This window comes from Felis catus, chromosome E1 (assembly GCF_018350175.1).
Source record: "Felis catus isolate Fca126 chromosome E1, F.catus_Fca126_mat1.0, whole genome shotgun sequence".
NCBI classification, from domain to species: Eukaryota; Metazoa; Chordata; class Mammalia; order Carnivora; family Felidae; genus Felis; species Felis catus.
This window is the reverse complement of record NC_058381.1, coordinates 40,800,091-40,825,301: the sequence shown is the minus strand read 5'-3', so window position 1 is coordinate 40,825,301 and position 25,211 is coordinate 40,800,091. Positions and strand designations below refer to the sequence as shown.

The 25,211-nt window shown below is 51.4% G+C and overlaps 1 protein-coding gene across 1 annotated transcript; it reads left to right on the top strand.

Moving 5' to 3' along the window:
* Nucleotides 1-1,408: 1,408 nt before the first annotated feature.
* RAB5C (RAB5C, member RAS oncogene family) lies at nt 1,409-24,866 on the top strand. The gene is made up of 6 exons (XM_003996878.6): nt 1,409-1,561; nt 19,944-20,198; nt 21,713-21,864; nt 22,071-22,193; nt 23,109-23,202; nt 23,949-24,866. Exons 2-6 carry the CDS (start codon nt 20,033-20,035, stop codon nt 24,062-24,064), a joined length of 651 nt encoding a protein of 216 aa, XP_003996927.1. The 5' UTR covers nt 1,409-1,561; nt 19,944-20,032; the 3' UTR covers nt 24,065-24,866.
* Nucleotides 24,867-25,211: the final 345 nt, after the last annotated feature.

Here is a 25,211-nt window from a genome sequence, read left to right as displayed (position 1 = left end):
CTGACTCAGACCCACCTCCAGCTCTGGAAAGGTAGCCAGTGGGACGCCCCACTGATCTTGTATAACCAATCCTGTACCTGTTACAGGCTAGGTACAGCACGGTCTGGGGGGAAAAGCTTGTCACTAGCCAAGAACCTGCTAGGAATTCCACTCTGCCCGTCTCCTTTGCTCTCTTAAGTCCTCTCTTCCCTCTTAGCTTTCACTTCTCAGATGATCACTGCAGGGATGCAGGGGTGGGGAGATGGGGGTTACGGCTATTGTTAGAAAGCAGCGCTCTGGTGACCAGATGGAACTAGGTGTGGGCAGTTTTGCGGCAGGCGGTCCCAGACAGGTTGATTCTTCAGCTCAGGCTCCAAAGCATGATTGGTGTCAGCAGGTGTCACAGGAACAACGCCCACAGCTGTCTCTGGACTGAGCTTTGATTCCATACAAGTTTTGAGTAGTATTCCTGGGAGTGGGATGCAAACGCAGAGGAGATACCGGTCCGTGTTGCGGGAGGGGGGTGGGCGGAGACAGAAGTGGTCCTAATCCACATTAAGGGAAGCAAAGAAAGAAGAAAAGAAAGAAAGAAAGAAAGAAAGAAAGAAAGAAAGAAAGAAAGAAAGAAAGAAAGAAAGAAAGAAAGAAAGAAGAAAAGAAAAAAGAAAAATAGAAATAGTCCTGATCCATATGGAGGTCAAGGTGGGGGAGGCAAACAGAAATGGTTCTAATCTGTGTTTATGGATGGGGAGAGCCAAAGCAGAAGTAGTCCGGCTCCATATTTGGCATCAGAGACAGGAGCTGGTTCGGGGTCGGGGTCGGGGGAGGCAGAGGTAGAGGTGATCCTGGTGTGTCTTGATGTTCAGCCAAAGGAGGAGGGTCCTGGCTTACGGCTGAGCAGTGGCAGGAGCTCTCCTTTTGATCTCTCTGGTTCACCTCCAGAGAACCCTTCCTATAGCACTTCCGTCACCTTCCTCATTACAGAATGTCCCCAACAGTCGGGCTCCCAGAGCTGACTTGGCAGCTCTGTGCAGACAGAGGCTTCTCCGGTTTAGCCAGTGCTCAGGACTGCGGCCTCATGTGCATTATTCATTCACACCATATTTTTCCTTTCCCAATTCTGCTCACACAGTCGTCTGCCCTCTTCCAGCGCTCTGCCACCCGCCTCCCCTCGGGGCTCCTGGAACCCAGGGTGACGCGTTTGGCAGCCCTGGCTTTAAAATTTTCCCGGCCGGGCTCCGCCTCGCCGGCAGCGGGCTCCACCCTAACCCTAAGTCCCAGGCGGCCACCGGCTCCTCCCAGTTCTCTGAACTACAAGTCCCGCCGTCCCTCGCGCGCGCTCTCCCGCCTCGCCCGTGCCCCCCACAGGCGTCGCCTGTAAATCGGTCAAGAGTGCCTCCCATTGGTCTCTCCGCCCTGTCAGTCACCTGGGAGTATTGAGGGGCGGGTCTGAGGTGGAGATCCGGATCCGGAGCGGCTGAAAGGCGGAAGTGGAGGCCGGAGCCTGGGACACCGCCGGGGGGAGAGGAGCGGAGCCTGTCCGAGCCCCGGCCCCAAGTAACGCCGCCGCCCCGGAGCCGCCGTGAGTGTGCCTGTCCCGCGACCCAGTGTCTCGTTCGCGTTGAACCCTCTTCGGGGCAGCACTTCCTCCCGCCCAACCCCGGCTTAGGGGGATAGTGACCCCTCCCCCGACCCGTAGCCCCCTCTTAAGGGGCTCCCCAGGCGTCGGGCCAAAGGGGGGCCCTTCTTACCCACTCTAACCGGCCCTTTATGAGCCTTGGGACACCCCCAGGGCTCTCCTCTGGCCTGTCCAGTCCAGTTGTGGGAGAGAGAGACCCCAAATTCTGCTCCCTCTGCTCCCAGAACTGGAGGAATCTTTGCTAGGTATGAAGGAGGCGGTCTTCCTTCTCTATAGAGGTGGCGAGGAGTGCTGTCTGTCGCGGTTTTCCTCCCCGCCGGCCCACACCGTCCCACAAAAACAGTTGTTCCCTCCAGCCCTAGGGAAATTTTATCTCGATTTCCTGGGGGGGGGGGGGGGGAGGGCGGAGGGGTCCTGGGTGACAGCGTTCCACTCTCACAGGCTCCCATAGCGCCTCCCTTCCCCTCTTTCCTCGAGCCAGGGAGCCAGCCAGGATCTCAGCAGAATTTGAAGTCTTGGCCACTTTTTAGGGATGAACTGCCTTCTTGTCTTGCCCCCTCCACCCCCATATCTGTCCTCTAGTTATATTGTTCCCTAGTTGTGTTTTCTGAGTGTATTTCTCTTCCTGCCTCTGAAAAATTTAGCTGAGGTTTGCTTAATCCTAGCTACAGATCACAGATCAGGGTGGATCTGCCCATTCATTATCTTCTTTCTCTCCCCCCCCTCTCCCCCTCCCCCTTGCTCCAGGCTCAGCCCTGTCCTCCCAGAGCACGTGAGTGGCTTCCAAGCTGCTTCCGAGGGACTGCTCCTCCTAGGACTGCTGTCTGTTGGTCTTTAGGGCGGAGGGAAAAGACCAGAAATTAGGAATCTGGAATCAAAGGGTCCTGGCTCATCTCTTTCCCGCTCTCAAACACACACACATCTCCTTGATCAACAGGTCTATGCCACTTCTAGTCCTAGGGCCTCTCCAGTCCCTTCTGGGCTTGGACAAATTGTAGATTATAGAGGAGCAAGGTGAGAGCACAGTGGCACCTCTGGCTTCTTGATGTGCTGATTTTTGTAGCCCGAGGGATTCCCATACATGCCAGAAAGGGCCGATTCCCCCCAGCCTTTCCAAGAGGCAGCCTGTACTGACATCTGATCCTTGTCTAGTGCTTGGGACTTAGGTGTGTGAAATGGCTGTTGTCTCAGACCAGCCTGGGAGGTTCTTTGTTATGTGGCCAAAGTACAGGCCAAGACTACCTTAACGGGAGTAGCCTGACTCTCTGAGGCCATGACCGACCCTTGCTATCACATCCGAGGAAGGGAGGAGAGGCCATGCAGTCTTTGGGAATTTCTGTAGCTCTTCAGTGTTCTGCACCGTCTTTACTGCCCTTACAGGTGCTAAACGTTTTGTTTTGTTTTTTTGCCTTGAGACCTTTCTGACTTCTTCTGGACAGTCAGTCACCAGTGTCTCACTCCTACAAACTTTTGAGCTAGACCTGGGATGCACTCATTTCGTTTTTTGTTGGACAACAAAAAAGCCTACCTTATTGGGGTCAACAGTTGGACCACTAGTGTGGTCTTCTTTGGAAGGTTATTGGAGACTTCTGTGGCCAGTCTAGTTTCTCTAATCTGGTCAGCCTGTGCCTCTGAGGGGCAGGGCTGGAGAGGCCTGACTGCTCACTGGCCATCGGTCTCTGACCAAACTTATCTCGCCTGTCGAGGGTTGTGGTTTCTGGAACTCTTTGAGAGTCACAGGATGAGGCTGCCAGCCTTCTGAGGGGACCCTCTTTGTCTGGACATGCTCTCCCGGCCAGAATTCTGAAACAGGTTTTTGAAGGAGAAGCTCTCCCTTTCAGAGAGATGTGGAAGGCATCAGTGCCCCCGGTAGTCAGGCAGCCGCTTCCGGTATCCAGGGATTGTAGAGTCCGAGCAGAGATCTGACATTGCTTGGCAAAAAGAGGAAGGGCTCTGTGTGCCGCAGAAGCCTCTCCTCTCCTGCCTCTTTCAACTAGTTGGCCTTTTCTGCCTTCATGCAATGGAGAGGTGGTAACGATGGATTTTTAGAAATCATTTTAAAGCTGCAGGGTTTTTTCACACATGATCCTCCCAAGAAACAAAGTTCTTTTCATACCTGTTCCTTACAAGAGTCCTGGGAGATCATGAGATTTTGTATCTCCATTTTAGAGATGATGCTGAAGGAATTTAAAGTAGCTAGCCTTAGGTCATCTGGTTAGAAGGTGGTAGAACCGGGGCTTGGGATTTAGGAATCCACGTGCCTCTTTTTCCCTAAGAGTGGGCCCTTCTTCGAGCTGCTTCAAGGAACGGGCACGCAGGGTGAGCAGGCAGGGGCCCCGCTGCAGACCCTTTAGCGTCCGTGTCATTGATGCCCTCCTCTGCTTCTGTTTTTCCCCCCCCCCCCCACACCACCTTCCTATCCTCCATGACCCCCATCTCCTCTGCCTCTGGGGACCATGGTAGTTATGAGTCCCAAGTCAGTACTCTTCGGGGCGGGAGTTTGCTGACATCTGTAGCATTCACTTCTGGGAAAGTCGTGATGGTTAGAAAATGAAAGTAAAAGTGAGTGGGCTCAGGGGTCTCTCTGGGCCGGGTTATGGGCGTTGGGAGCCAGCAGCGCGGCTTCTGCTTCACCCCCTGATTCCCCTTGCTGCTCGCGGGTTGGAAGAATGTGGCTGTCCACCAGTAGCTCCTTTCACTAGAATTTACATGGAAACAGCAAGGTCAAAATTCAAATTCAGCCCCACGAAGCAAGTCCTTCTTAGAGACATCCTTCTTCTGAGCCTTGCCCAGTAAACAGAGAGGTAGTACGGTAGGGTGGAAAGCACAGCTTTATAGAGTCAGCCAGAGCTGAGTTGTTGTCTGGACTCCCCCCACTTACCAGTCGCCTGGCCTTGGACTTGTGACTTGATCTTGTTGAGCCTCTGTTTCTTCCAGTAAAATGGGGATACGAAGTATTTTGCAGAATTAGAAACAGGGTAAAGGAGCTAGTCCGGTGCCTGGCACAGGATAGCCAGATACCCACAAATAGCAATTTTATGGATCAGTGGGGTTTCGAAGGCACATTATAATTCATCCCGAAGATTCTACTTCAGCATTTGTACCAAGTGTTGCTGTGTCACCTGGCGCTCTGCTTCATGGTTTCACATGTTGTCTGATCTCACAGATACCGGTCAGAATCGGTATGGGTTGTATTCCCATTTTGCAGAAGAGAATGCTAAGGCCATGACTGTGCTTCTTCATCTGGGGTTCTTGGACCCTGCGGGGGTCCTGTGCTGTGGGTAGTCCAAGCCACCGACTAAGAGGGGTCTTTGCATCTTCTAGGCACTTCCATCTTATTTTAAGCATTTTTGTATTAAAGGAGTCATGGATCTATTACAGATTGGAATGCAAAGTTTACATGAGTTTAAGCTAACACAAGAAACTTAAAGACAATATTTTGTTTGTGGCAGGCTGCTTTGGGTTCGATTCCCAGATTCCTGGAGTTTTGCATTTCCTCTCCCCTGACTTTAATCAGGGGTGCTTTTGTTGGGGCTATTTGAGAAGCACTGCTTCAGGTAGGATTTATAATACTTTTTTTTTTTTTTAAGTTTATTTATTTTGAGAAAGAGAGAGAGAAAGAAAGAACATGAGCGGGGGAGGGGCAGAGAGGGAGAGAATCACAAGCAGGCTCCATGCCATCAACACAGAGCCTGACGCAGGGATCCAACTCCTAACCTTGAGATCATGACCTGAACTGAGATCATGACCTGAGATCATGACCTGAGGCGCCCTGTAGGGTAGGATTTATAAACTGGGATGTCACCAAGTCCAGGTAATAGTGCTTCCAAGAGTCATGGCAGAGAATTGGAATATATCTTAAGGAGTCTTCCACATTAATAGCCTGGTATTTTAAGAGAGTAGTTCTCAGATTAAATAGCCCGTCTCCTGTATATTGGAATAATAATACAAGTAAAAACGCAACTTTTTGAGCTTTGCTACGCTCTTCTTAGCCATTCATATGTCCTGACTCCTTAATCCTCCTGACAACCCCAGGAGGGTGGTACTGTGTTTAATCCCCTCGTTATGGTGGGGAACTCCCAGTCGGGTCAGAATCGAGTCTGTGCTTGGATTCCCCTCTTGTCCCATTTCTGGGCTGTGTGCTCCTCCCTTTGCCTCCAAGGCTCTTCTCCGCCTCACCTGCCTCCGAGGCACATTTCCTGACTTTTCCTCTTAAAGCGCAGTTGGCCGTTGGAACATCACTTCCTCTGTGAAGCCTTCCCTTCCTCTAAGTAGGCTGAGGGCTTTTCCCCTCCCTGCACTTTGGTCTTAGTACGCCTTGTCTAGTGCCCGAGCCCTGGAGGGGTCATGTCCTGTTTTATCTGTGTGTCCAGGCCTCCCATGGTCCCCATCATGGAAGGCCCCCTGCTGGGGTTGTTAAAGAAGAGGGCAGACATTCATAGGTGCCCTTGAAGCACATGTCTGCCCACGTCTTTTAACACACACTTTCTGAGCTCACGCAGTGTGGATCCCGAAGCCTGGCCCATATCTTTGGCCTGTCCTCCAACAAGTTGCTCACACGCAGGAGAGCAAACAGGTGAATGGGATGAATGTTACAGTGCAGATGACATGGGGGTGGGGACAGGTCACAGACTAAATTTCCAGAGGGTTGCCGTCTCCCAGTCTCCAATCTTTCCAGTGAAGGGTTTCATGGGGAAAGGCGGCCATGGCTTTGGCCATCCACAGTTCCGCTGGCCACCTTCTGCAGCACGTGTACCCAGTAGCTGTGCTTCGGTGGCTGCTTGTGGCGAGGTGGCACCAATGGCAGGCTGGGACTCAGCAAGATCACTGGGGGTGACTTCACCTCTGACGCGGGGCTGCTGCTTTGCACATCTGCATGGGCTCATTCGTGAAGGGGGGAGATCTTAAGAAAGTGGCACCAGCAGCTGTGTGGACAGGAGTGGTGAGAGCAGCCTTCCCTCTGTGACCTACTCCCATGGCCTTCAAACTCAGGCCCTGTGCCTGTGGGGTGGGGCACCTCGGGACCACTGATGCGGCTCCTGCCACCCCTCTTCCCACGCACCCTTCAGTGTGGCTCCGTGGAGAGTTCACTTGTCTTAGGAACATGAGTTCATGGTCACTGGTGTCCTTGGATCTCATTTTGCCACAAGATGAGCCACTGCCTTTTTTTTTTTTTTTTAATTAACTTTATTTCAGAATAGTTTTAGAAAAACTTCATAGGTAGCACAGCTTTCAGTTTTCTCATCTGCTCACTTTCTGCTGCTATTAACCTCTTACATCAATATTGCACATTTGTCACACTGAGTGAACCAATTTTGATACGTAATTATTCGTGAAAGGTCCGCACCTCACTCAGATTCCTTTTGCTTTTATCTGAGGTCCTTTCTCTGTTCCAAGATCCCATCCGGACACCACATTGCATTTAGTTGGCGTGTCTTCTTGGGCTCCTCTTGGCTGAGCCAGTTTCTTAGGCTCTCCTTGTTTTTGATGAGCTTGACCATCTTGAGGAATACTGCTCAGGTATTTTTTAGTGTGTTTTCGGTGGGGATTCGTCTAATGTTTTCTTCATGATTACACTGGGGTTCTGAGTCAGGGGAAGGAAGACCACACAGGTAAAGTGCTGCTTTCATCACACATCAAGAGTACATGCAGTTAACGTGACTTATCTCTGTTGATGTCAGCCTTGGTCACCTGGCTGAGGTGATGTTCGTCAGGTCTCTCCACTGGAAAGTCGCTGTCTCCCCTCCCCTTTCTGTACTGTCCTCTTTGGAAGGAGGACCTTTGGAAGGAGGTCATTATGTATAGCGCACACTTGAGTGGGGGACTATGCTTCTCTCCTCGAGGGCAGTGTATCTACGTGAATTATTTGGAATTCTTGAATAGGAGAGATTTGTTTGTTGTCCCTCAGTTCTTTATTCTTTTTTTAAAATTTAATTAATTTACTTATTTTGAGAGAGAGAGAGAGAGAGAGAGAGTGAGCAGGAGAGGGGCAGAGAGAGAGTAATGGAGAGGAAGAATCCCAAGCAGTCTCTGCACTTAAGCACAGAGCCCGATGCAGGGCTCGATCCCACAAACCGTGAGATCATGACCTGAGCTGAGATTAAGAGTTGGATGCTTAACCGACTGAGCCACCCAGGCGCCCCGATTTATTCATTTATTTATAACAGTATGGACTCATGGATATTTATATTTTGGTTTGTAATCCAGTACTACTTTATTTTATTGCTCACGTTGTTCCAGGTCTGGTCACTGGGAGGTCTCTCAGGTCCCTTTGACCCACCCCATCATTGGGGTGGGGGGGTTCATTTTTTGAGCACTTTTTTTTTTTTAATGTTTATTTTTGAGAGAGACAAACAGAGCGGGAGTCGGGGAGGGGCAGAGAGAGAGGGAGACACAGAATCCGAAGCAGGCTCCAGGCTCCGGGCTGTCAGCACGGAACCAGATGCGGGGCTCGAACTCATGAACCTCGAGATCATGACTGGAGCCGAAGTCAGACACTTGACCACAGAGCCACCCAGGTGCCCTTTTTGAGCACTTCTTTATTTTTCGTCACTACTAGATGCTCCAGGCTCACCTTGCATATTTCCTGCCCCAGTCCTAGAATCGGCTATCTCTTCAAGACCACTGCCTTTTTTTTTAGCAACTGTTTCCTCTAAGTATGTTGATATGGACCTGTGTGGCTGGGTTCGATTAGTTTCTTGTCTTGCTGGTTAGTCACTGAAGACACCAGAGTTCAACAAGGTGAAGGTGCCCCTGGGAAATGTGTGTGGGAGACTCCTGGCAGTTGACCCCAGGAGCAGGCTGTTGCTTCTCAACTCACCCATTCATACTTCTTGTACCCCTGCCTGATGTTTTGACTGATCCAGCAACTCGACTGATCCCCAAATGGTCAGATTTGGTGTTTGCTCTGGAGTTCACTATCCATTTCGGAAGATAAGATACATGACTGTCCTCTATTTCAGGTGCCAAGTGCTCCAGCCAGACCTTCCAGAACTCGGCCTTAGAAGGGAGTCCCTGTGGCCTGGGCCAGTGTTGTTTTGCTGCCATTCAAGAACAGACCTCCCCTTTGGGAGGGTTTGTGGCTCTAGGCAGGCCCAGGGCGGGCTGTCACTTTGAGCTGTGATCCTGAATCATTGAATAGCTTAAATCCTTCTGTTGTACTGTCAGCCCTCTGAAGATGTGTAACTTGAGCCCTTCTGGCAACACTAACTTGGGATCTTAACAGGAGTTGGTTTACAAGCCTCTAGTCTTCTATTCCTAGCTGCCTGTGTGTCCTCTTCAGGTGGCTCTGTCAGAGCATCCCAGGAGTGGGGGAGGGCGTGGGTGGCCTTCCTCACCCTGGCTGCTCTCCTAGTCATCACATTGCTCTCTGAGCTGCTCAGAGGCTGTGGTGATTAATGACGCCAATTTCCAAACCTCTAGCATTTCCAGCCTGGTTCTTTAAAAGGAACTCTGGTTTCTTTGTCAGCTGTCCTAGTCCTGCCCCCTCCCCCCCTCCACAACTGAACTACTTCTTCCCTTTCCTGAAAGAGGCTTTGAAATGGAAGGAAGGGCATTGGGCTTTGAGATGCTTTCTCTTGTGGGGCTTTTTCTTTCTTTTCTTTTTTTTTTTAAGGGGTTATTGTTTACCTGTTTGAGGGTTCAACCCTGCTGATTTTTCCAGATAGTGGTGGTCCCCTCTCCATTCTTGTGGCTTTGGAAGCCAGTCTCCAGAGAATACAGGGTGAGGGTTATTGACAAGACACAGGACATCAAGGGTGAACTGGTCCTTTTTCTAGGACACTGTTAAAAGTCGCCGTCTTAGTCTGTTCAGGCTGCCATACCCAAATGCCACAGACTACCCGGCTTATAAACAAGGACATTTATTTCTCACAGTTCTAGAGGCCGGAAGTCCAAGATTAGAGGGGCAGCCAGCATGGTCGGGCTGTGGTGAAGGCCCTCTTCCAGGCCAGCTTCTCTCCATGTCCTCACATGGCGGGAGGGGCAAGGGAGCTCTCTGGAGCCTCCTTTAAAAGGGCACTAATCCCAATCATGAGCGTGCTGCCCGCATGGCTTAATCACCTCCAGATACCATCACATTGGGGTTAGGATTTCAACGTATGAATGCGGCGGTGGGGGGGGGGGTGGGGGGGGGCACAGACTTGCAGACCGTAGTCGATGTGTTCAGCATTCTCTCCAAATGAGGGACATTGAAGAATGGGGTCCAAGGAGACTGCAAGCAGAAGGAACGTGTGAACAGGGAGTGAACATACTGATTGAGGATCTCCTTCCTTCGTAGGGACCTCCAGGGTCGGGGCTTCCCCGCCCCAGGAACATTTATGAAGGGCTTGCTCGGAGCCAGGCCCTCTGCCAAGTCTCACGTGTATCCTCTTCCCAGCAGCCTTGGGAGATGGGCGTTAGTCTTTCTATCTTATGTATCGGAAAATGGGTCCAGTGACAACACCAGGTCACCCCAGTACGTGGTGGCTCCAGGACTTGAACTGGAGTTGGTCTGACTCCAAGACTTGTGCTCTTAGCCCCTATGCAGAAGGAACCTAAGAGGTCCTGTCTGAGGTAGTAAAGAGGTTCCTTGGCTGGGCTGGGCTGTGGCTTGTGATGGGGTGTGAGCAGCCTGGCAGGTGGATGTGGATTTAAGCCTTCGACTGCCGCATCACTTGCCAGACCCAACCAGGTCTGTATTGCAGCTCCGTTCACCACCTACTGTGTGTGTATTGCAGACTCTGTTTACGAGCACCTACTGTGTGTCTGGCTTGATATCATGTGCTGTTAAAACAAAGGAAACCCGTAGTGCAGCCTTGGAGAATGTTGTTGTGTGCTCCTTTTCATCTGTAACAATGCCCTTAATTTCTCTACCCTCTTCACTCCTCATCTCAAGCCCCCAAGTTCTCCAACCTCTTGCCACCTGTACCAGTCTTATGATAATTTGGGGCCATGGAAGTAGAAGTAGGACTCATTCATTGAAACTTGTTTAGACTCATTCATTGCTTGGTTTCTTCACCTGGCACTCTTTCTGCATTTTGTTCAGCAAAGATTAAGGAAGAAAAAGTCAGGGGCGCCTGGGTGGCTCAGTGGGTTGAGTGTCTGACTTCGGCTCAGGTCATGATCTCGGGTTCCTGAGTTTGAGCCTCGCATCAGGCTTCCTCCCGTCAACACAGAGCCTGCTTGGGATCCTCTCTACCCCACCTCTTTCTGCCCCTCTCCTGCTCTCTCTCTCTCTCTCTCTCTCTCTCTCTCAAAAATAATAAACGTTTAAAAAAAGAAAGAAAAAACCTGCCTAAAATACTGTGCTTTGTATCCAGGCTCTTGAGAGTTGCCTTCGTCCCTCAGATCTCACAGTGGGAACTTTGACCTTGTTTCTTGTTAGTTGGGCGGCCTCTGAACCACAGTGTATGTGGTGTCTGAGCAAGAGGAATTTGGTTTGCTGGTGTCTGATACCTGATTCTCTTTTCCCCATTCACTTCTCAAACACGGTCTCTGCCCTCTGCTCTCTATTTAGGAGCTGAGGGCAGTGAATTCACTTGGCTTTCTTTTGTTTTCATTTTTTTGGTAAAGACAGGAAGGGTTTGTGAGGGATGTCAGTTGCTGGTCACTTGTTGGTATGAGTAGCCCAACAAACAGGTGTGGCTGATGACCCTGACATTCAGCAGAGGTTCTTGGCATCTTTCTGGGCATGTGGCAGGAGCAGAAGTGGCAGCTGGCCCGGCTGGTGCTCCTGGTCCCCGCAGAGACCCTCCAGAGCCAGAGGGGAAGACGGGCTCTGCGTTGCTGAGATCCCAGCTAGAACTGTCCTAAGTAAATAGTTACTGCGTGAGGGCGCCTGGGTGGCTCAGTCAGTTAAGCATCCAACTTTGGTTCAGGTCATGATCTCATGGTTCGTGAGTTTGAGCCCCGTGTCAGGCTCTGTGCGGACAGCTTGGAGCCTGGAGCCTACTTCGGGTCTGTGTCTCCCTCTGTCTCTGCCCCTCCCCTGCTCAATCTCAAAAATAAACACTAAAAAAATTTTTTAAAATAATTAATAAGTAAGTAAATTAATTAATTGATTAATTAAGTAACTGCATCAGCAGAACAAATACAGGGTAGTTGTGAGGCTCGTGGGTCAGCAGGGCTCCCATGTCTGAACTCACTGGCTTTGATGTAACTCGCACTCTGTCCTGGGATCACAGCAGGGAAGAACCTGTGCCTTGGCCGGCTCTCTTCGCATCCTCTCTCTGGCACTAGCAAGTGAAGAGCTGGGTGGTGGCCCGTGAGCCACTGCTCTGCTTCAGTCCTGTTCCCACCACATCTTGTAGCTAGCTGCGTGTGGATTTGTGTCGCAGAAGGTACCAAACTTCAATCCAGCTTTTGCTTGAGACTTCTTAGCTGCCCCGTTGGGGCCAGAGGGTCCACCGCAACCCTGCCGACTGGGGTGTGCTGAGTCGGGAGATTGGGTCCTCTTAGGGAGAATAGTCTCTTAGGAGTGTCAGTATCAGCACCTAGGGCCCCTAGTGCCTCTTAGAGTCAGGAGACAGGACGAGTTTTGCCTGGTGCAGCCGCAGGTGGTCCCCTGTCTGTCTGGCCTTCCTCACTACCTGCCGCCCGAACATCTGGCTCTGTTGGCCAGCACGACCAGTGAATGAGGTTCTCAGAGCTACCCATGACTCCTGGGACCCTTCTGTGGACAGTACAGGCAGCCCACAGTGACCAAGCTGTGTCAGCAGATATGTGATGTTCCCCCCACCGGCCCGGCCCCCATCAGTCATCCTCCCTATAGGCACAGGGGCTGGAGGTTTCCATCCTCTCCCTGAAAGTTAGCGCCGAGTCTGCTTCTGTCAGCTTCTCAGGATCGTCTGTTGTCGAGAGCCAAGAAAGCAGCGCGAAGCTCAGGGAAGGCGTTCTTGATGTTCTTAATGGGGCAGGGCTCTAGGAAGCTGGGGATCTGTCCCTCAAGGGTGGCTTCCGCCTCACTCACCTTGGCATCTTCCTGCCCAGGAGAAAGGGCTGTGGAGCCCGGTTCTGCCTGGAGAGTGGAATGGACCGCTCGGTCATGTGCCTCTAGGGTTTCAGACTCCTGGAGCTCCTGCACCCTGGCCCCTTTTGCAGGTGTTAGTGCTGTTAGTGGCTCCAGCAGGAGCCCCTGTGGACAGTGTCAGGGCCCCGTTGTGGTGGGGAAGTCCAGGCAGCCAGCCCCAGCAGAGTTCTCGTTGAAAGGGGAGGGAGCTGAAACTGATCCCAGTTAAGGGAGATGGATTAAGGGCTCGGGCAGATTCAAGGGCATCTTGCAGTGGTAGGGGGCGCAGCTCACCCTGGGCAGCTCTCTGGGATGCTTTCCTTCCCTTCCCCCTGGAAAGGCAGTCCTCTTACTGTGACTGTGTAAACGCAGCACCCCTTCCTCCCCTGCTGCCAGCTCTCCTGATCCTGAATCCCCTACTTTGTGGTGGGATGAGGGGCCCCAGCCCTGGCCTGACACACCCCATCAGCGTTCTCCCCAAATCTCAACCTGGCCTTCTAAGCCTCTGGCTTCCAGGGCCAAGATTCCTCTGTTATCCTCCAGGTGGGACACAGGTCCTCTGTGTTGCAATCCCATAGTACTGGTCACACGGGAAGATGCCCCTCTCTTTGATTCCATCCCCCAGCCTGCACCCCCTAAACCCTGCAGACTCTGCAGACTCCCTCTGGACTGATTGGAGAGTGCACAGCGTCACTGTGGTAACCTTTCTGCTCACTGAAAAGACATAAATGTCACCTTCCCTTTTTATTATGAAGCTTTAAGCAACTTTAAAATTCTTCAGCCCACAGTTAAGTACAAATATATTCTTAGTATGTGTGTAGCAGTCCTATTTGTATTGAATCCTATTAGCTTGCGCCTTGTTAGCTGGGTACTTTTGTTCTTTCTCTGCCCTCTACTTTTTTTTTACGTTTATTTATTTTGAGAGAGATTTGTTCTTTCTCTGCCCTCTATTTTTTTTTTTTTATGTTTATTTATTTTGAGAGAGAGAGCATGAGCACATGCTTTCGTTGGGGAGGGGCAGAGAGAGAGGGAGAGAGAGAAAATCCCAAGCAGGCTCTGCACAGTCAGCACAGAGCCAGATGCGGGGCTTGAACTCATGAATTGTGAGATCATGACCTGAGTCAAAACCAAGAATCGGACGTTTAACTGTCTGAGCCACCCAGACACCCCCTCTATTTTTTTTTTTTTTTTTTTTTTTAAGCAATCTCCACACCCAGCATGGGGCTCAAACTCCCAACCCTGAGATCAAGAGTCACGTGCTCCTCTGACTGAGGCAGCCAGGCTCCCCTGTTTTAGTCCTCTTCTAATTCAGGCATCCATCTTTTTGATTGTCTTTATTATTCTGAATTTTGTTATACTAAAGAGGAGGCAGAAAATATCTACTATACAGGGAAGCTAGAATGGTTTCATAGCATTTGTAAGCTTTACTTTCTCACTGTTGTATGCAAAATTGGATTCCGGAAACATTCTGTATTGACGTGTAACTTACACGTAGTAAGATTTATACATCTCACTTGGACAGCTTGATAGATTTTTACATTTGTGTACATCTGTGTGTCTACCTCCCAAATCAAGATATAAAATATTCCTGTCTAGCAGTATTTTTTTTTTTTTACAGTTTGATACAAACTCATTTTTCCATTGTTAAAAGCCATATTCCATTAAAGCCTACATAGAAGGCTGTTATTTGTACATAGAACCCCTGTTATTTGTAGTGGCTGTGATGACACTGTTAATATTCTCGGGTTTTCTATCTGTGACGAGGAAGCCCTGCTAGAATTACAAGTCCTGGGCTTGGGTTCTGCCACCACCTGACTGACTGCAGGCAGGCCACCTCACCTCAACTTCATTTCCTCTGTAATTGGAAAGAGGAGGATGAGGTCTTCAAGGACCTTGAGCTTTGGCAACCAATGAGTCAAAACTAGTTAGTTAGGCCCTTAGTACTGTAAGAAACCTGTCATTTGCTAGAGCCTCGCCCTCGGCCTAATACTGTGTTATTCGAACTATGCATTGTTTCATTTAACCTTGACAACAACCCCATGCGATTGGTATTAAACAATACCGTTTTATAGATAAGAGACTGAAGCTGACAGTAGTTGCCTGTCTGACTTGGCCAAGGTCACTCGGCTAGTAAACGGTGGAGCCAGGCTCTAACTGAACCAATCTGTGAGCTGTGCTGGGGAATGGTGAGCGGGTACCTCATGTGGCTCATGGCTTGTGTTGCTTCAGATTTTTCTTCCTTCTGAGTCTGCAGCCAGTCAGAGGCCCGGTAGTCCTTCTGTGAGTCTGCCCTCTGGTCCTGTGTGCTGGTAGTGGTGATTTTCCCCTTTGAGGAAGGCCTGTGTTCTGGAGCCTGTGGGTAAATCGTCTCCCTGGCTGACTTGAGCTTTTTAGTGTCTTCTAGCTTCACCTTTGAACCTAACTACCTCTTCTCCTGCGCCCCACTTTTCATTCTCTGCAGGCTAACACATTGCTTCTGCTCTCATCGTTTCTCGCCCGGCTCTTGTGATGTTAGATCTTCAGGAATGCTTTCATCTAGGGTATAGCTGAAGAGTCACTGGCCAGGACCACCTTTTAGGGGGCCCTGGGCAGGGTCACTTGGTTCTCCGTCCTTCCCCCCCCAGGGGCTAACCTTGAGTGAGCCCTTCTCAGCCTCTGGTCAACGGAGTCTGATTGGTTTCCCTAATCAGCTCACTGTCCAGGCTGTGCCAGGACTGTCAGCTAGAGGAAGTCTCTGAAGCAAACAGGAAGTGTGAGAGACGCCCATCAGCTGGAATTGCTCACTCTTTTACCAGGAAGGACAAAAAGCATGAAGTGGGTGACTTCACGGTTAGAGAAGAGACATATCTAGTGGAGGCTAGGGTGAAGGGCAGCAGCATCTGGCATCTTAGAGGCTTCAGTAGTTGCATGAAGCCAGGAATCAGTCCCCACCCACGGTCTGATCCACCTGTGTTGTCCATGGCACTGATCTGGAAGGGTGCCTTTCTGTCTCCGGCATTCCTCCCTCCTTCCTGTATCAGCTATAGCTCTTTAATGTTTATTTATTTTTGAGAGGGCGTGCAGAGAGAGAGAGGGGCAGAGAGAGAGGGAGACAGAAGACCTAAAGCACAGGCCCCATGCTGAAGAGCACAGAGTCCGATGTGGGGCTCGAACTCGTGAACTGCAAGATCATGACCTGAGCCGAAGTCCAACAATCGACCGACTGAGCCACCCAGGTGCCCTCAGCTGTAGCTCTTGTGCTTAAATCGGCTGCCTAGAATCACTGGGGGAACTTACTTTAAAAACATTTTCTGGACTCTACTTTTAGAAATTTTAATTCAGTTGGTCAGGGTTATTTCTAAATGCCCTGGTGATTCTGATAAAAAAAAAGTTTGGTACCCACTGACCTTCTAGTGTCCAGAGCAGAGAAAAGCCAGAGTAAGTCTAGTATTTTGCTGTTTCTCTCTCTCTCCCGCCCTTGGCTCCAGAACTGGCTGGGCATATATTTAGGAGCTTGGGTCCCTCTGCCCTTTCATGTACATTGTGGGGGAAAGTGTCAGGTGCCCCCCAGTCCTTGTGATCTCTTCCATTTCCTATGAAGATAATGAGATTGGAGATGGTGCTTATACTCCATAGCCTCTGAACAAACCAAGGTTCTGACTTGGAGCGTAAGGGGAGCAGTCACGTCAAGGTGAGTCGTTTGCCATGGGTCTGAAGCTCTGCCCATTTTAGCAGCTTGGTGAAAATATCCAGGAGGAAATCCATCCTACTGGTGTGTTTTTCCTGGTGTTGGAGAAACTGGTTTAAAAAAAAAAAATCTTTTGGCCCATTCTGTATCTTACAAGAAACTCTGACTACAACTTTAGCTCTTAAAGAGAATTTGATTTTTATCTGAAAGAAGATTTTTGCTATGGCATTTTTGGTTATAATTCCATTACCTGCCCGTACCCGTGGGTAATTCTTGCCTCTGGTTCAGAGGATTCCCACAGCGAGATTCCCTCCCCCAGCTGGCAGGCCAGCTCAGTGTGGGAATTCACCTTTTCCACCTGCCTGGGTGCATCCTCAGCTTCCCAGTCTTGGGAGGGGAGGGTATAAAGCTTCCTGGGGTTCTGGGCGTGGCCTTTGCCTGTCCTAAACACGCCCATGTCTTCGCGTGCCCTTTGCGGCAAAATCAGCTTCCTCCGTGTCTTTATTGTCTTGGAAGGTCAACACCTTTGTTCATGTGATCAGCCAGTGGGGCCAGGGATAATACCACGAGGCAACGGAGGCCATAAAAAGTGCCTTGTGTGCCTGCTCATGTGCCTCTGGAAGGCAGGATCAATATCCAGGCAGAATATGTCACCTGCCAGTTTGTGCCAGGGGGGGAGCACCTACAGCGCTTTTAAAAAATACAGATACTTCGGGTTCCTGGGTGGCTCAGTTGGTTAAGCATCCGGCTTTGGCTCGGGTCATGATCTCATGGTTTGTGAGTTCAGGCCCCACATGGAACTCTCTGCGGTCAGCAAGGAGCCTGCTTCGAATCCTCTATCTCCCTCCCTCTCCACCCCTTCCCCACTCGGGTTCTCTCAAAAATAAACATTAAAAAAAAAATACAAATCCCAGGCCCTCCTCCAAACCTTTGTAGGAACCTCCAGGGGCCAGCTGCACAGGTGATTTTGAAGTACAGACAAGGTCAGGAACCACTGGATAAGAGTTACTTGTCTCTCCTGGCTTGTTAAAAATACAAGTTCTGTCTGGGCAGGTTTGGAAACCCACTGATTCGGTGGGGACAAGACTTAGATGTTATCTCTGTATTTCTTGACTTATGGGTGCTGATTACTTCCCACCCCAGGAGCCCTCAGCCCCAGCTGCTTTGGTTTTGTTGGAATCGGGGACTTGATCTTCCGTTCCCCTCTCCCCACTCCTTCATACCTCCTTCTGTAGTGCCCCAGCCACACTCTGCCGCCCAGCCGGGACGATGTGTCACGTGGATTTGTGGTAATAACCAACTTGTAATTCCATTGTGGTTTCCCTCTGCTGCTGTCGCCTGCCTGGCCCTGGGCGGCTCCTCCCACAGTTGGAAGGAGTCAGGGCCTGCAAGATCACTGTGACTGTGGGCTGGAGCCACACCTTGCAGGCCAGCCGGCTGCTGCGGCACAAGAAGGTCTCAGGGTCGCGCTCACCCAGCGACCGGAAACAGGGTGGGTGTTGTCTCCAGCATTCTTCCCACTGCAGGGAGATGGGCCAGGAGCACAGGAGGTAAAGGAGCACACAGGCAACCCGCATCCAGGTCTTCACCTATATGCTGGGTGGCCTTGAACAGGGCATTGAACACCTGAGAGGCAGGCTATTTATGTGGAAAAAAAAGGGAGATTGTTTTAAAGCTAAAGGGAGATGATGGTTATGCAGTTGCTCGGTGAATGCTAGCAGGCTCTGAAAAGGATTTCTTTGGTAGGCCTTATGAGGGAAGCTCTCAAAGAAGCCAGAAGCACAGACCCTGCCTCGAGGGCCGGAGAGTCTCGCAAACATCAGTGACTGGGGTGAAAAGAGAAAGTTGTAGGGGCACCTGGGTGGCTCAGTTGGTTAAGAGCTGACTTTGGCTCAGGTCATGTTTTCGTACTTTGTGGGTTCGAGTCCCGCGTCGGGCTCTGTGCTGACCGCTTAGAGCCTGGAGCCTACTTGTGATTCTGTGTCTCCCTCTCTGCCCCTTTCTTGCTCATGCTCTGTTTTGGTCTCTCTCTCAAATATAAGTAAACATTAAAAAAAAAATTTTTTTTTAAGAGAAAGCTGTAAAACTGTAAAATATCATAGCACTAGCATTTCTTGTTACTAATAGGGATTCCCCAGCCCCCCCCCCCCCCCCCCCCCCCCGTACTGCCTGCCTTCCTGTATTCTTGGGGAAGAGGTGGCTCCCGGTTCAAACCTCTTTTCCCTTGGTGCTATCCAGAAAGGAAACTGTTTTTCCTGGCTAGTGAATCATGCTTCCTGAAGCTCACTTTTTAAATGAGTTGCTAGGAGGACAGGGATGCGAAAAGGGATTTCAGACTGAACAAAGCAAGCCCTTTGCCGTCAACTTCTTGCATGAGCATAGCCCATCGCTGCCCACGGATACCCTTCTCTTCATTCACGCCCCCGTCCTCTGACTGTAGGGGGATGCACTCCCTTTGCCGAGGGGGCAGCTCTGGGCTGTACTTCCTTGGGCTCTTGTTCTGAAGACCCCTCTGCATTGACTCCATTCTGCTAAGGGTAGTTGAATCAAAGCTTTTTCTTTCCAGCTTAGGTTCAGACGCTATACAGATGTTTAGGATGAAATACCTCGTCACAGTACTCGTCTGTAAACGTTCTGGTATTTTTTAGTATAAGTCTTCTAGAGGCTTCTGGAAATAGGCTCCTCATCCTTCTTTGCGCCTCCAAAGCTATCACTAACAGAGTGACTAAGATGTCAGTGTGGAACACCGGCTGCTTGGGGTGCAGGTCTCGGTGTCCCTCATTTGTGTCTGCCCTCCCATACTTCCCTGTTCCTTCTCTGCGTCACCTTCTGCCTCTGCCAGTAGAGAATGGAACTGAGGTCTCTGTTGAAAAGGGAAATTTGGCAGCCGTCCTGACTGCCAGCAGAGCTCTCTGGCTTGGGTGTGTGTTTGGTTTTGTGTGTGTTTTGTGTTTTAATGTGTGTGAGACTTCTGGTCCATCAAAAATGAGAGAACCAGGGGGAAGAGGTTTGGGATGAAGGAGTGAAATGGGACTTTGATTCCAGTGCACAGTCCAGCCTCCGACTGAGAAAGTTAGTTCTTCTAGAGACAGCAGGACAAAATGGCTTGCACTGGCCAGTCCCTGGTCCCTGAGTGCCCACAAGGTTGGCCAAGCACCTTGTCTGATGAGCTTTCTATCTGGACTCCCTGTGCCCTGGTCAGCCTCACCATCCACTCTGGCTTTGCACCGAGGTGCGCTGTGATCTTAGCTACAGGACCACAGGTTCGTTGTTTGTTCGTCTGGATCCTGGCGTCTTCCCACGTGATTTTTTTGGTACTCCAAGGAGCCTGTTGACTTAACTGTCACCAGGCTGCCATATGCCCATTGTTCTCCTGTATGTACGTGATACTTGGGATTAGGAAGTAATATGTTTGCTCAGAACCATGAACCTAGAGTTGGGAGACCACTTTTCACTGCTGAGATGATTGTAGGGCAAATAGATGTGTAGTACATCCTAGTTCGGGCTCTTCTCCTAACTTCTGGGAGGTGGGGGCCAGGGGGTTGGCAGGATGGGAGGATTTAGGTCCTCAGGGAGGGCAGCGGGAGAGACCTGTGATTTAAGAGTGATTTAAGAAGGCCTTGCTGTGCGACAGTCTCTGGCCTGACCAGTACTGCTGATCTCTCTTGCAGTTGGAGGTCCCCCGTCCTCACTAAGTGCCTCTTCGCGCAGCACCGGCCCCCGCCCCACGCTCACTGGTACCACTACAGCAGGACGGGCCATGGCGGGTCGGGGAGGTGCAGCGCGACCCAACGGACCAGCCGCTGGGAACAAGATCTGTCAGTTTAAGCTGGTCCTGCTCGGGGAGTCTGCAGTGGGCAAATCCAGCCTCGTGCTCCGCTTTGTCAAGGGACAGTTCCATGAGTACCAGGAGAGCACCATTGGAGGTGAGTGGGCACAAGGGAGTGGGGCAGCCTCAGGAATGCCAAAGAAATGCCTTGGCGTTGAGAAGGAAGCCGCCTGCCCAGAGGGACTAAACGTGCCTGCGGCGGCAGCACCTCTTCCTCACCTGGGCCCTGGAATCAAATCCAACAGCTGGTCTCCATGCCGGAGTCCCCACCGCCACCCAGTTAGACTTAGCTGGGAGTCCAAAACTGGCTTCTCCTCCTGATTATGCCACTGTACTGTTGCGTGGCCTTGGCTAAGGGCCTTCCACTGACCCGGCCTCTGGAAGGGAGAGGCTCGGTCTGGATCTCTGAGGGTCCTTCTGACCATACCAGGCAGTGCGTCTGTCCTGGCCTCTTCTACTTTGCAGAATGGGGAAATGGCCTGGTGAGCGGGCCAGCGTTTCTGAAGTTGACCTTTACCATCGAGCTCAGAGCCTATCATTGATTTCCTGGTGGTCAGCGTGTAGCCCGTGAGGGTGTGGGCTCAGTTCCCTGCCTCAGTGTCCTGTACAAACCTTAGGGGCCAGGGCGGACGTTGGGCTTGAGTCACCCTTTCTCTGCCCTCTTGGTAGGAGGTTTCCAGGCAGCTGGAAACTAAACGGGCCGAGTCAGCAGTCCTCTGCTGCCTCCTCAGCACCCGAGTCAGGAGCTGGAGACAGGGAAGTGAGGCAGTTTCCCCCACCCTGGGCCCTCAGGGGCGTGGGGGGAGGGCAGAGCAGGGAGCCGGCTTCCACTCTGAGCTCTCTGGGATCCTCCCCTGGTTCCCAGCGGGGAGGGGACTCCCACCTGCCTGTCCCGGCTCTGGGACTCCTCCTGAAGCATGTGCACAAGCACCACATGCTCCCTTGTCTCAGACCAAAGATAGGGTCACTGTGTTCCCTGAAGGTCGAACCACAGGGTGGCCAATCAGGAATGGGTCAAGGTCAAAGCTGGGGGTGGAGGCTAGCCAGCATGCCTGGAGGTGGCAGGGGCAGCCGGGAAGCCAGCCACCCAGCCTCCGCCTGGCAGCGGAACAGCGTGTACTTTCAGGCGGCCCCAGTGTAGCTAAGTGTGTGAGTGTCCTCAGGAAACCGAAGGCCAGTAACACCCCTGGGCCGGAGCAAACTGAGGGACTATGGAGGCTTCCAGCCTGACTGTCCCCTGTGAGGGGAGGTGTGGAGGGGGACGGGGGGAGTGGTGGGCCCACCCTTCTGTGCTTGGGAGTCCATTTTCCCCTGGGCTTTTCCCTCTCCTGCCCCTTGCCAGTCCTCCTCGGAGGTGCTCCTAAGACGGTTCAGGTGCGGGCAGACATCCCTTCTGCCCTTGCCTAGTGTGGGTCTGTAAGGCCTGTGCAACCCCCAGTCCCCTTGACACATGGCAGAAAAATACAAACACCACCTACCCTGCTTCAGCCGCTGGGCTGGGGGCTTTTCTGGGCCCATCTCAGCAGAGAGTCCACATGCAGTACTGGGGAGATATGTGGGGGTGGCTTCTTGACTCCTTCTTGCCTTATAACACCACCGTCCCTCTTACAGCGGCCTTCCTCACACAGACGGTCTGTTTGGACGACACAACAGTCAAATTTGAGATCTGGGACACAGCTGGACAGGAGCGGTATCACAGCCTGGCCCCCATGTACTATCGGGGGGCCCAAGCTGCCATCGTGGTCTATGACATCACCAACACAGTAAAGATTTCCCCTTACTTCTCAACACTTTGTTCCTGGATGGGGTGTGGGCAGATTTCCTCTGTCGTTTGGGGGTGTCTCACCAGAATCTCCAGGGCGGTAGCATCTTAGACACTTGGGCTCTGCCAGCTCGAGCTTCCCTAAGTGAGTGGCCCTGGGCAGAATGCCGCCTCTGTCTCTCTGACATTCTGGCCTTGTCTCCCCAGGATACATTTGCACGGGCCAAGAACTGGGTGAAGGAGCTACAGAGGCAGGCTAGCCCCAACATCGTCATCGCACTTGCAGGGAACAAGGCGGACCTGGCCAGCAAGAGAGCCGTGGAGTTCCAGGTGGGGGCAGGACAGGACTTGGTGGGGAGGAGTAAGCCGGCCCCACGCTTGGCTCAGCCTCGGCTGCTCAGGGGCTGTGCGGAGGGCCAAGTGGGGAGGCCGGGGCGCTTTCATCTGCTGTCCTCTCGTGACTTGAATGTGGGCCTGAAGGACTTCTCTGCTTCTCCTTGTTCTTTGTCATCGGCTGGTGGCGTGTGTATGCATACGGACAGCTGAAGCTTCCGCTTATTTTTTGTGTAAACTGACTTTTCAATGAAACTTACTGAAAAAGAATTACTTTTATCCACATAAAACACGCACGGGTAAAATTTACGCAGTACAGGAAGATACATGGAATGAAATTTAAGTCTCCAACCCAGACACTCAGTCTCCCTTCCCCCAAGTTCATCACAGTTTCTTATTTTTCTAAAAATATACCCATGCGAATGAATCCCTTTCTTTACATCGATGGGGGTGTGCCCCATAATACTGTGTATTTTTTACCAGGCCCTTAACCAATGGACTTGTAGGTTGTTTGTAATAGCAAACGACTGGAAGCAGCACTGCGGTCAACATCCACATGCTTTTGTATTTTTTCCAAATGTGCGTGTGCATTTGTAGGATAACTTTCTAGAAGTATTTTTTTAGCTTAGTGATTTTGAAGGGCAAAAGGCAGAATGGACTTAGGAAAACCTGAGTAAAACATCTGCCAATGTTTGTGAACTGAGAGGTGCTGTATGTGAAGTGGGGGCCTTGGGTGTGCTGCAGATGTGGGGGGGACCCAGAGCAGGAGAGCCTCGGGACTGAAAAATCCCTGCATTGTCTCTATTGTGTATAAGGCGACTGTGAGGAGGGAAGATTTTTATCCTGGGCCCTGGCCCCTGCCAACTGTCATCATTTCCCTCCTACCCACTTTCTCACCTCCATCCAAACCAGGAAGCACAAGCCTATGCGGAAGACAACAGTCTGCTGTTCATGGAGACATCAGCAAAGACTGCGATGAACGTGAATGAAATTTTCATGGCAATAGGTGAGTTGCTCTCCTCCCCTCCCCTCCCCTGACCAGGGTCCTATCCTATCACCTGGCTGCTGTTTTGTAGTATGTGGTAAGTCTGTGGGGTCACTTTATCTGACTGTCAGATATAGAGAGTTCACCCCGGAAGTTTCTACAGCCTGGGCCAAAGTCTCAACATTTCACTTTCTGACCCTTTAGATTACCACCCACTGAAAACCCTACGTCCCCATCCCCCTACCCACTTCTTAGGATCTTTAGGCTGATCTGGCTCTGTAGTGAGTCATCCTGCCCGGGTTTGAATCCTTGTTTTATCATTTAACTCCGTGGTCCTGGGGCAAGTTATTTAACCTCTCTTGGCCTCAGGTTTGTTTTTTTTAATGTTTGTCTAATTTTGGGAGAGAGAGAGAGACAGAGAGAGAGAGACAGAGAGAGAGAGGCAGAGAGAGAGGGAGACACAGAATCCAAAGCAGGCTCCAGGCTCCGAGCTGTCAGCACAGAGCCCGATGTGGGGCTCGAACTCATAAATGGTGAGATCATGACCTGAGCCGAAGTTGGACACTTTACTGACTGAGCCACCCAGGCACCCTCTTTGCCTCAGTTTCTTGAAACACTCAGAATGCATGCACCTGGCGCAAAGAAGCGAAGCTCCCCCATGGGTTATCCCAGATTGGGTGGTACAAAGGCCAGCTTCCACTCAAGCATACTTGGAAGAGTATTGGGGTAGCCCCACAAATGCATATTTCCCCTCCTCTTCCAAACAGCTAAGAAGCTTCCCAAGAACGAGCCCCAGAATGCAGCTGGTGCTCCAGGCCGGAACCGAGGCGTGGACCTCCAGGAGAACAACCCAGCCAGCCGGAGCCAGTGCTGCAGCAACTGAGCCCCCCTTGCCTGCCCGCTGCCCCCACCTCCTCCGCCTGACCGACCCGACTGGAATCCACTCTAACCAATCGCACTTAACGACTCGGGCTACCACTGGGGGGGCAGGGGGAGGGGTCCGCCATGATTTCTCCATAGAATTTTGATCATAGGCCGGAGTGAGTTATTCCACCTGCACCTTTCTGTACAAATACTAATTCAATTTTAAGTCTTAAGTCACTTTTTTAATATATATGATCTTCTGCTCTTCCCACTTCCAGCCCTTTCTACTGCTCTCCCACTCTTCCTCTGCTGGTAGTAGCCACGTGCCCCTGTTCCCCCCCACCCTTGTATGTGGGGAGGCGGGGGTTGGAGCAGTTACCCTTCTTTCCCTCTTGCTGATTAGCAGACTCAGCAAGAGCATCCATATCCTTACTGTGTTTGGAGTGGGTTTGGTTCTGGGTGGTGGCCCTAAGGGGCGAGGGAAGGGAGAGGCAGCTCTTCCCTCAGCTGGCTGTCATCAGGCTGCAGCCCCCCCCTCACCCCCTGACGCACAGCTGGGAGAGAAACCACAGCATTACCACAGCATTATTGTGACAGCCACCAACCCATTCCCCATAACCCCCCTCCCCCTCCGTCACCCTGACCTCTGGCTCTGAGCCCTGTTCTGACCAAATCACGATGATGAGTATTTGGGGGTGGGTGGGTAAGGGGGGGGTGGGTGGGAGGGGATGGAACCAACTTTTTCTGTATTTTGTATTGTATGTTTTCTTCAACATGTAACCAATCAGTATCTTGTCAATATAGTCAGCCGATCGATCGACCTCCCACTTGTCTTCCTTGTCTCTCTCTGGCAGTTTATCAGACCGCATCTGCTCTAGCTTACTTGAACTAACTTCACTCCCCCACCCCCACCCCCCAAAAGTGAAGGGATGCTGGTGGTGATGGTAACCAAGAGAAATAGGCCCTTGCTCTACCAGCTCTAAGGGGTAGGGTAGGGTAGGGTGAGAGTGACCTGGGGCTGAATCTCACCAAGTTTGAAGTTGAGGGGCCCGCATTTGCCTCTCCCCGACTCCCTCCAGATTCTACTGGGGTGATGTACAGTTTGTATTTGAAAATAGTTGGTCTCTGAAACACCAGAAACAACCTCTTTGGGGTTTTTCGGTTAG

What these genes read in the sequence shown, in the direction of transcription:
- RAB5C (XM_003996878.6), top strand. Translation starts at nt 20,033, where the DNA reads ATGGCGGGTCGGGGAGGTGCAGCGCGACCCAACGGACCAGCCGCTGGG. An exon ending in TCTATGACATCACCAACACA is followed by an intron (nt 21,865 to 22,070) that starts GTAAAGATTTCC and finishes TTGTCTCCCCAG; the next exon opens with GATACATTTGCACGGGCCAA. An exon ending in TGAAATTTTCATGGCAATAG is followed by an intron (nt 23,203 to 23,948) that starts GTGAGTTGCTCT and finishes TCTTCCAAACAG; the next exon opens with CTAAGAAGCTTCCCAAGAAC.